We start from the raw sequence: 12047 nt of genomic DNA on the forward strand, positions 1-12047 counted from the left end.
TTGAAAACAATTTGTATATGCAGTTTTTCGTCCCCATACCCCTAAACACCCCAGTTCGTACGATCTCCTACTGCTTTGATAGAATATCTATAACTATACTATATATGACTATTGTAATTCAAAAACTTATATTAAATATAATTCAAGATATTGAAAATATTGTACCTGATATAAAGACAGAAACTGAGCCCGTATTAATGATTATTTTTTTCTTTCTTACCGATAGCTATGAAGTCTGGAGGTACGCAACTGAAGCTAATCATGACGTTTCACAATTACGGTCAAGCGTTGTTTAAACCTATGAAGTAAGTAATAGTCATTAAATGTGTTTTAATATAGTGATAATAAATGATGTTGTAGTGAACAATTAAGTAAAATCTGCATACACGTATCTATAAAACTTCAACAGGAGGCAAGTGGCCCATTTAGTACTCTCCTACCACCAACTGGTATTGGGTTAAAATGTAGGTTTGCTCTGAGGTCCATCACGGCGCGTTGTTGCAGAACGGCTAGTCTTAGATTTGATTTCTAAGAACATGGGGTAATGACTGGTCTGCCTATCTCGTAAATTCCCACACCGGGCTTCCTGTCTGATTCATGCTCACAGTGTTTTCCAAGATGGAAAATTCTTCCTTCCTCGCTGCCGCTCTTCGTCTCATTTAACAAACAATCCAAATGTTGCCAATGACTGGTGTGAAGTCATGCAGCCTTGGAAAATATGACTCCTCCACGTGTGTTGTAATATCCTTACCGTCAACTCTTTTGGCTTTAGGAAACAAAAATCAGTCAGCAAAATCCCCCTAATAATAATGCCAGTCAGTGCTGGAAAGATCAGCAGTACAGATATGTGTCCTGACCACGATGACCACGATGGAGCGTTTTTGGCATGACCAACTGGGTAGGCGTTAATAAGCAGAAGCCAACACTGACCTTTCCATGTGAAGATTTAGAGTAGCAAGTATTCTGCTTTCATTAATGCAAAAGTTAACACCGTGTCTTCCTGTTTCAAGTAGAACATACTGTTTATCGACCAGTTTTATTTATTGTTGTTTTTGTGAAAGTGGAAAATTGATATAGCCATATTAGCCAAAGAGAAGATAGAGTGTTGATAGCTTTAATTTGGCCAAAGTAAAGAAAAATATAGAGTCACGAACTTTATGAACCTCAGAAGTCTCTACCAGCTGAGAAAGAGATCTCTTTGGTCTCAAAATCTATTGTAACTTTACATCTTTTTCTATGTTGGGCCAATCAAAGTATCATCTAAACACTCAGTTTTGCCTGTAGTTCTTTAGAAGATTCACATGTAATGTCTGTCCCACAAAGTAATATCAATCTTATTTTTGATCAGAATGTTGGGTTTGCTCGGTTTGAATAAGGGGGGGGGGCTCTTAATCTCCTACTTATTTTGGTGTGGGGGGGGCATATTGGCTGAAGATATCTCAAAGTCACAGCCTCACCAATAAAAGGCTTTAGGTCTCAGAGTATTTTTTAGAATAATGTGCAAGGAGAGCTAAGAAGAACTATGTATGTTCTTAGAAGTGCTGTTGGAGCTACTGTGCTGAAGTTAATCCCTTTCTATAAATACAATCAGCACTGAGACCCTCATCCCTAGTACTGTTGAATGTTTATTCTTTAATCATGTGAAATGATTTGCTTCATTCATAATATTTTTAGGAATACTTAATTACCATGTGATGCAAAAGCAGATACTGATAGGTTGCTGTTAGAAAAATAAAAAAAACTTCTTAAAATAATAAAATAACAAATCTGTTACGGTTTATTTGCATAACCCATGCTAGCGATCTTAAATAATATTTTTTCGAAAACACCACCTTTGATAAAAAAAACCCTATAATGGAAGGGTATTATTTGTAAAATTAATATTGCTTTGAAGTGAGGCAGGCTGTGCCTGATCTACTGATATAAGAACAAAGAGGCTCTATTTTATCGAACTTATTGACATTTTAAAAAAAAGAGATGGATCATTATTGAGCGTTTTAGTGGCAGCCCAAATGCAGAACATTACAGTTATTCTCCGTGGGCCCAATTCCAAACCTTATCTTCTGTTTTTTTTTAATTCGTGTATAAAAATCACAGCCTATCATCTTGTTTTTGATCTGCATTCTGCATTTTTCTAAGCAACGTATCACAATAGGTTCTATTCGGATATCTTTCATGGCTATAAATACTTCTCAAAGCATAGTTTTACTTGGATTATTCACCCTAAAAATACAGAAGCGCCTGATGAAGTCGAGAAGTGTGAAAAACCTACTAATATTTCACGCAAACATTGCATATGTCAATACATCCAGCTCATGAGACACAAGGCTCTGTGAAATATTATCATTGCCTATTTTTTATTGTTTTGTGGGTTTTTTCGAAGCTCTGATGTCAATGAATGTCCAATATAAGCTTACATTAATGTTTAGAAGCCCTGTGAAATACTTTATGTTGTGACAAGAGTATATTAGATCCCAGTATGTTATACAATCATTTAAATGCCAGGGCTGAGCTGAAAGCAGTACGCCGTCTGACCTTATCATAATGTCAGGAAATGTCTGATAAGATGCGTCACAGATGATACCGGGGCAACAGAGATTCAAGCATTCATTTGCATTTTCGGCACTTACACCATTGAAGTCACAAAAGCAAATGTTACATACTGTTTGTTAGAAAATTTGTATCGTGTTTAGAAATGATGTCATCTCAATGACCTGGAAGAGAGGAAGTAAAAATCTATCGGATAAGGGGTACTTTAATAGAACCCAAACGCTTAGTCGATATTAAACCACTGAGTAAAGAGCATTTTCATACCTCCCAGCAGTGTTGGTTTTCATAGGGCAGTCCTGTTTTTTGATTGTCCTGCATTTGCAGACAGAAGGGGTCATGGGGGAGATTGTTTGATTTCTCCTGGCCAGCCCAGTAAGCTGTAAAATCAACCCACATGGCCACCTTGTGATGGGTCTAGGCGGTGGTTATTATTAATCTTGATTTCTGCTTCATTCATCTTTATAACATCTGTCTGCAGCTGCTTGGGACCGTCGTTGATCCCCATGTGCAACTGTAACATTTGTGAAAGTCACTCTTGCCCATACAACCCAAGTGCCCCTTATTAGGAGGGACGGTCCCTCTTGGGGACACAAATTCCATTGTCCCTAGTTCCTTCCGTGATGTCTCTTTTTTTTTTTGCTCAAAATATTTCTGGATATGAGAGCATCACAGGGTTCTACAGCCCTATAAGTCACAATAATACAATGTATATAAAAACATTGTGAAAATAAATTACATTATTATTAAAATAATTCTTTACATAAAAAGTCCTAGCAAGGTTCTGCCCCTTAGCCATACCATAAATGTTCCTATTTAACCTCTTGCAACATCACTGGGTACTACCCCCTAATCTTATTCTAGGTGTACCACAATGACTATGGTTATCAGATTCTCAATGCAGAAAGCACCATCCCCCCTAGCAAGGTGCTTATGAAGTTGCACTTCATATGTTAATGAAGAACATTTCTGACGCAAGGTACTTGGAAGGCTTACAAAGTACACCTGGAAGCTCACTAAATAGACTAGAAGACATTGGCTTTTCAGTGTGTTCTTTATTCCGCAGACAAAGGAGCCGTTCTCTGTTATCGGCTCTCTAACTCACAATGGTGATAAGCTTTTAATTGATAGTTACCAGTTTAAATGTCTCTCCGTACGAACTGCTTATTACACCGAGTATTTCACATTTTTCCAGTTGTATGTCATGACAAAGAGAATATATTTCAGAATATCTCACATCATGACTTTTTTTTTCCAGACTGTTTAGTAACAGCATGAAATGGATCCTATCCAAAAATTGGAAGAGACAATTTGGTTCATTTTTAGCCGTTAGCAGTACTATCCTTTCACCTCTTATCAATCTTTCAGTGAGTCACACCTTCCAGTTAACTCCCCAATCAATAACGCATTCAAAAAAACCAAGGACAAAACACGAAAACCTTTTAAACGGAGGAACAAAAAAAAAATCTTTGTAACTCCGAACTCCAGAGTCATCTGGCACTGACAAAGGAATTTCAGATATGTCTCTCTGAAGATCAGGCGGCTTCGCTTGCTTGTGTTGGTAAATGACTAGAAATTCTATTACACAATTAGGTAGGAAATCAATCACAGGTTATATTAAAACGTATGATGTTCTACTGTAAAGGATTTAATGTCATTCTCTTCTCCTTGTATAGGAATCCAAGAGAGATCAGCCATCTGTTAGGGCTTACTACTTGAGTGTAGGTGGTATTTACTTGACTTTAAAAGACTAGTCCTTTTTAATCAATTTTGTTAGTACTTTTGGAGTCCCTAATATGGCAGGAGAGTTTCCAAGAGAAATACAGTTTCAACTCCCTTACTTCACTATTTGTTATGAAGAGTCAACTCTACAAGTTTCTTCACCATGAATGGCTGGGCTGGCCATGTCTAATTGTATAGTTGTGTATGGTGAGGATACTTTAAAGAAACATATACATTTAACAATACATTATACTTTATAATGAGCTGAAACAGAACTCTCCTGTCAACTCTCCTTTTAATGAATACATCCAAAGGGTTGCAAGATCATGGATCATTGGATCAACTTTTTAGGAGCCAAAAGCAAAAAAATGGGTGGGATATAAAAAATAACGGGCAGGAGAGGAGCAGTGATTGGTCAAACCAGGCAGAATTTAGGCACGGGTAGGTAGGACTTCTCTTAAGCTGGACCCATTTGGACTCCTGCTCCACTACTCTAGACACAGAGCCCTGCTTACATAATGGTGTTAAAGCATTAAGGGAAAAAATAGCAAATTTTATGTAAACACATTTCTGCTTTTTCTATTACACATACCGTAATTATGACTTTTAGGACTGTAGAACACTGTGTTACGCTCATGTCCCCCAAACATGCTGAGCTCCTTCAAGGAAATACAAGGAGGAAACAGAACACAGTGATAAATGTTTGCTGTTTCTATACACACGCTTGTGACTTTCATGGCTGTAGAACACTCGTACCTGGCAAACATTCTGAGCTCCTAGAGGAAAAAACACGGAGGAACATTGAGATTTGGAACGTTCTCTCCTTGGAGGTATGGGCAGGAGTTAATTGGTAGACTGTATTGTGAATACTAAGTGAAAGAGGATTATATTTTACACACTTTGAAGCGATTCTAGTGTATCTGGTATGTTACCACCAATTACGCAATGCTTTTGTGATTTGGTGTACCATAAAATGACCGTGAAAGAGAGACACTTGGGAGCCAGGGCTGCTCAGAGCCAGAGAAATAATGGAAATATCGTAGTCATCTTCTATGATTTCTCACATGTCAGAGTCTAGTGGATTAAATGAACTTTCCAACCTAGCTTTAAACAAAGAACACTGTAGGATCCTAATTATAGCAAAATACACAGAAAGCAAAAAAAAAGGTTTGGGGTTATTTTATGTATTTTAACATTTTAAAAATCTTTCGTTTGCGAGACACTAGACAGACCCCGTTAGGAGCTGTTTCAATGGATTTTTTTGCCTTCTGTATGTAAATCAGCTTTCTACTAACCCGAGCAGTAGTACTAGTGCATTATTTATAAATCTGGTATTATTCTGCACAAATCAGTTTATTCTGAGGTCTCCAGCTACTTATTCAACATCTGCAGCCACTGAGGGAGAAAATAACATTTATAATATTTGGTGCAAAATGTCATCTTTCTGTTTACAAACCAAAAGTCATTCATCAAAGCCCCAGAGGTGAGATCCATGCAAAGCTGACATTAATGTGTCCATCTTTAATCATCATATGCTTAATTCATTATGCTGTTGGCTGCCGTGGCAACAGAAGAGCTGAAAACATCTGTTCTGATACTTTATTTTTCTGTAGGAGCACAATTGTCCATATGAAGTGATATTATGGGCTTTGTTTTAAATTAAAATGATATTACGGTACACCCCATTCTTTTTTCTGCTGGGTGAAATGAAACAATAATATGTATGCATTGTGCAGGGTTTAACCCTAATCTGTTCAGGGGGACATGTATGTGTAAATATACTTTGTGTATGTATCTATATATATATATAACTGGTGGCCCGGATACTTTCTCATACTGCTGCTGCGGCACAAGCACAAGTGAGTACAAAAATGTAACGTTCTATTTCTGCCCTGACGGTCATGCCAGGCAGGCTTAATCACAAGGTGCAATCAATGCATCGTGGTGTGGAATGATTAGACGGTTTGGCATTCAGAGCTTTCGTTCTGAAGAAACAGAGTAAGTGTTACAAGGGCACAGGGACACCTGTTGGTGCATGCCTGCGCTCCTGGTTCTATGTATTGAGTTGGTGGAGGGATGGTATTGCGTCCATGCGATATTCCTAGGGATAGGTGTATGTGTGCGGTGGTCATTGCTAAATGGGGGATCCAGTGGAGAGCAAGGAGATCCACTGAAAAGAATAAAGAGACCTTCTACAGAAAGTAGGGAAACTTGGACAGGAAGGGAGAAAAAAGAAAAAGTGGTTGTGCGGCACGCCATTTTAATTACAGGTACATATGCTGGCAAAACCCAACGATTCCTGAGAAATAAAACAACCACATTCTCTATTTTTCTTTATTTCAATTAATTTTAAATTACCAACGTCCCTGCATTGTATGGTATATCCCTCATTACCATATATTAATACCTATCAGCTCAACTAAAAAGGCTGAAGTCAGTAGCTGCCATTGTGATGAGGCAAGTCTGGTAATTTTCCGTTTTTTGATCGTACTTAATCCCTCCTGACATGAAAACACCGTCTTCTGCTATCCTTATTGCATCGCATAAAGAATTGCACAGTACTAGAGTTTTCTTTGAAATTCCCCTGCTGAATACCAGTCTCATTATTTCCAGCAAGTCAGCGAGCTGGCTTCATCTTTTGGCCTTTCACGGGGTTTCACAAAGGTGTTAAAAGTTGGAGAGTTTTTCCAATCTGTTATTTCCTGGACCCTATCCAACGTTCTATTGTTTTTTTTTTTGTTTAAAACAGGCCTTTCAGCTTCTACTAGGTTATGACTTCTATCAACCACAACTACCCATTGTCAGATTGATGATGGTGGGAATTGTAGTCATGCATCAGTTTTAATAGGCTCAGGTCACCCAGGCTTGCATTAGCACATAGGGTACTATGGAAGGATATGGCGATTTATGTTCTCCTCAAATGACTTGTCAAAACGTAAATGGGAAGTCCCATGGAAAAATGTTTTTCTTCAAGCTTTAAATATAGTGCATTATAAAGTAATGTACATTAGAATTGAAGAAATTAATTATTGTGTTCCAATAAACTTCCTTAATCTGCGGACCTGGAGGCTGCCATTGTGGTCAGCCATGTGATGTGTTGAGTGGCTTTCCATGCTTAAGCACCACACTGAGCTGATTCTTTATGGCAATGATAACGAAGTCCTGCTTATTGCCTCCCAGTAGACTTTCTTTGGTCAGAGTATCCAGGTGGGTGAACACAAACACATGACAAATGATTACCTATAACCTTTGGTCCCTTAAAGTTTGTCTAATAATTACATTCTAACAACAGCAGGGATGCTACTTGTTGACAACCAGAGATAACGAGCTTTTCCTGTTCTGTTCACAAATGTAAACTTTTTTTTTTTATGCCACTTTAAATAAAATTCTTAGACTGGTTTAGGAATGTGTGCAGACAGAAGGAATAGAATCTGCTGAGTAAGGTTAGACTGGGAGAACTTGAATAATTTTGTCTGTTTGCTATTCAGTTGCTGTCTGAAAAAAAACGACCAGGATTTGAAGAGTAGCTGGCGGACTTCCAGATGAAGGCTGCTTTCCAGGCCTACAAAGCTGATTTGCGAGCCGTATTTATCCCGAAATATAGTTAAATGACACGCTATCAAGAATAGGCATTCCAAATTATACACGCATCTGGTAACAGTGTGGCTTGTAGTGTCACAAACAGCGAGATGGGTGTGTAAGGGATCGTGACACTCTCATACCCACCAATATTTCCTTCCTGGATCCCGGGACAAAGGGAGTGGGGAGATGTACTCTGCGTGACCCAGCAGCATTGAGTTCTAGGGTACCCGGTACAGATACAGCTCATTAACAAGTGTTTGCACTGTGCATAGGAAGTATTTTTTTTGCCGGGACAGACCCAAATTTAACGGGACAGGACACAAAAAAATGTTGGCTGGTATCCACTCTATTGTTTACCATAATGCACAACTCCAAAAACTGATCAGGAGTTCTGTGTATCCTTGCTGAAAACAAGCAATCGAAAGACACTACATTGACACTGTCTACATGACAGAATTATCATTTTTATTCCAGAACATTGACCCATACCTCCCAAATGTCCTGGTTTCTGCAGGACAGTAACTCCATTGCTCCATGTGCTCCATTGTAGCTCCTACGTTGAAGTGGCTCTTCTGGTATGGTGGGTCCATTCTGCCCTCCTGGGCCCAGCACACCCCTGCTTAGTTTTGGGTTGGGACACCTGACATGTTGGGGGCAAAGTATTAATCCAGCTTAGTTCTATGTTTGCATAGCTGGGAACTCTCCGGGTTTCGTCCTGAGACTCTGTCTCTGGGTCATTGCGGGAAAACTCATGGGAACGACGTTGCCTGACTTCCCCCTCCAAAAATGGAATATGTCCCACAACGCAGGACCAGCCATAAACATCAGTGGGACCTCCTACCCGCATCCCTGAAGGGGGGGGACTCAGGGTAGCCAGAGAGTTCCCAGGTATGTATATTTGTATTAAACAAGATGAACTTTATTAAAATTGAAGTCATTTATAACGTCGAATGCCAAAGTGGATGCAGCACTTTCTCCACTGGCAACGGGAAGGGTTAAACCCTGGTGTTATTGGCACGCATTGTGCATACTTTCCGGGATTTTGCAGTGGCAGCATTCTGCCGTTTGAATTGTACTGAGAGCTACTGCACAAATACTGCCTTTGTGATAACGAGATCAGACAGCAAAGCAAACATGTGATTAATAATCCCAGCTATTAAGTGGATTGTCCTTAGCCAGCACGTGCTTCCGTGAATGTTGCCCACATTATTCCTACGTCTTGAAATTCTGATTTCATTTACAGAAAGAAAGTCCTCAGACATCTCAGGAAAAATAACGTTCGCAAATAGCGCTTATTTAAATAACAGCACTGCGGTTTCCGGAGTATACAAGTTATTGGCTAAACTCCTGTAACATAATAGAGCACCTGTCAGTATGTGTTTTATATTTCACGCTTATGTAGTTTGCGGGTATGTTAGCGGGCCGACAAATAAATTATAGGGAGAAACGCCATTAATGGTGACACATTTTAGCTTGGTTGAAGGATCACATCGTAAGGCAACTTTCTTTCATGTTTTATTAAGGTAATTAAGTCAAATTCTGTTTCGTTTTGTTGTTCTTTTTTTTTTCCAAAACCCAGGTAGGGCTAGAACAGGATCTCAGGCTAAATGCAAAATAATTGTCCAATTGATTAACTTAGCGATTGATTAGCTTTGAGAAAACCTTTAGATTCGCTAAATAGTTAGTTGCGTTCATGTCTCTGTTGAGTATGATCTTTTGTAACTAAATGCAGCATTTGAAACATCATTCCTGGTGCTGTTGGCTGCTCAAATCTTTCCCAGAAATAATTCCTTAATTAAGTAAAATTTTATCTCATTCATATTTTTGGCCGGCAACACTTAATTGTCTTGTGGCATAGAAGCAGGTGCTGATGGGTTGCTGCCATAGAAACTGAAAAGAGCTTCTTAAAACCCCTAAAAGTGTTATTTTCACATGAAAGTTAAACCGAGAAGAACAGTAATACGGCTGCTATAGAACTTTGTGATCTAATTTGTTGATTCATTAGTCTTCTTCTGAAGCTTCAACTTAGTGCCTTTTTGGTAACCCTAGTATCTCATGGATCTCAATTTATAATGATATATATTTGTTATTTGTGATTGAGCTATGCAGGTTGTTATTTTTTTCACTGAACAAGATAGCTTTTCTTCAGCGCTGCATTAGAGCAGTAATATCTAGGGCTCACCATAAAGCAATACTTGATGAGATGTTTTCAGGAGTAGGAGTTAGGGGTTTCTCTCTGTGATGAAAAAAACGTACAGTTATTTTACAGTGATTCTAGGCCAATAAAAATGCTAATTACTGTGATACTGACAAATCTGTTTGTTCTCGCACTATATCTGTATAATAAGGAACATGGATATAGCCATTTTGGTCCAAAGCAGGGATAGGCACCAATATTGTTCATGGCGAACATCTACTGGGATCTTTGGAGGACAATTTAATGATATTCTATGGACCTTCATAACCCTTTCCGAGGACACTGGTGTCCTTGTACGGACTCTTTGCCCATCCCTGGTGGAAGGGGATTGCTTTTTAGGTCCAACATTGAAGAAGAGGTATGCTTCTGATGGGATAGTATCATGTTGGACTAAATATTGCATTATATACATTTCAAAGACGGGTAAAAACTTGGCAGCCTTCACATGCAGCTTGGGTGGAGTTGACATTTGATGTCGGTACATATGTGTATGCATGTGTTGAGATGCTGCAATGCTGTGTCTGCATGAAGATCAAGTGAAGGTTCAGCTTGGCTGCGTCTGGGAGGCCTTTTAGCATGACTTATGTTGATGTTTATCTTCTAATATGTGCACCAAAGAAGAAAGGTGAGTAGAGATATGGTCAAAACCCTTTTAAATGTATCAAGAGATTATATTTATATTCAATCAAAGAGGGTAGCTTTTATAATGGGTATGAGAGCTTGATGTAATGTAAGAAAATTCTACTATACCGAAAGGGTATTATATATGTGGAAAAACCTTCCAGTGGAAGTAGTACTGGTAGTCTCTGTAGAGGTGGATAACTAAATCTTTCTATAAAGGCACACTGAATGCTAAATATTGAGGTTTTTTGAATCCCAAAAGAATGGCAATTTCAGAATAACCCCACAACCAAGTAACATGTGTTCTGTAACATTGTTTAATTTAGTATATATATTATATATTTATTGTTCCTCTTGTTAATGGACACGATTACTGAACAAGACTATATCAAAAGACAAATTTTGTACTGTTAGGACACATGACATAAAACGCTAGGTTTGGCTGTAGCTTTCAGACGAATATGGACGACTTTTACGTATTTCATATGTGATTTACTGTGATCCAAATGCAACATATCATTATGTCCCCAAAAATAAAAACCAAAACGAAATAAAACGTTACATTAAGAATCTGTAGTCTGCCGTGGAAATTGGAACAGAAAGGCACCATGTGATTTGGGGATATGAAATGACTAAGTAGATTTTAATGTTCGTAGCTAACCCCGACTCTCTAGAGTAATAGGAAAAATGTAAGGTTGAGATCATCGGCAAGGATAGCTTGGCACCGTGTGAACATTTTCTTTACTTAGACAAGGGAGGATCCTAAATCACTGTACTTCTTGGCTCGGTTACGCTGTAACTCCAATATGTCTTCCACCTGAATGTCATAGGCGGCATCTTGTTTATGCAGGTCTTAGTCGAACTGTTTTCCTGTCAGAATGAGACTTGGAATGCCCATGGGCGTCTTTGTACAGCAAATTTTTGTGGCCTAGTTTTTGACCTCAGCAAAAACAGACAAACCCAAATAAAGGAAAACTAATCCCACGCACAGCGCAGAATATTAATTAGCTGTTATAATTTTCTATCATAAATTTTTAGATCACAGCATGTTTTGAGATTTTTTATGAATATTTTTATAGAATTTTTTGTCAATAAAATGCATTGCTGATATTTTTCAAGATACATATCTCCCATGCCATTTTTACTTTATTTTTTTTTTTTATATTTTCCTGTAAAGAATGTATGCTTCTTTTGTTGAAAGAACAACTATTAGGTGTTGCTTTATGGGAAAGCTGTGAAGCTCTCTTTGTTTCATTTCATGCCATGCTTAGTTTTACAAAGGCACTTTTACATCAACGATACCTAATGGTTTTGAATGATTAAATATGAAGTTCAGAGCAAGTTAAATATGTGATAACAATAAGATAAACTTGATTCC

The 12047-nt window shown here is 38.3% G+C and overlaps 1 protein-coding gene across 1 annotated transcript in view; it reads left to right on the forward strand.

The window, feature by feature from the left end:
• Positions 1–12047, forward strand: part of FAM20C (FAM20C golgi associated secretory pathway kinase) — a 67313-nt gene that overhangs the window by 16464 nt on the left and 38802 nt on the right. The window contains exon 3 of the mRNA XM_053472320.1: positions 227–305. Within this exon, the coding sequence (XP_053328295.1) occupies positions 227–305 (79 nt within the window). The remainder of the gene's footprint in view (positions 1–226; positions 306–12047) is intronic.

The sequence above is a fragment of the Spea bombifrons genome, chromosome 7 (genome assembly GCF_027358695.1).
Source record: "Spea bombifrons isolate aSpeBom1 chromosome 7, aSpeBom1.2.pri, whole genome shotgun sequence".
In the NCBI taxonomy this organism is placed as follows: domain Eukaryota; kingdom Metazoa; phylum Chordata; class Amphibia; order Anura; family Pelobatidae; genus Spea; species Spea bombifrons.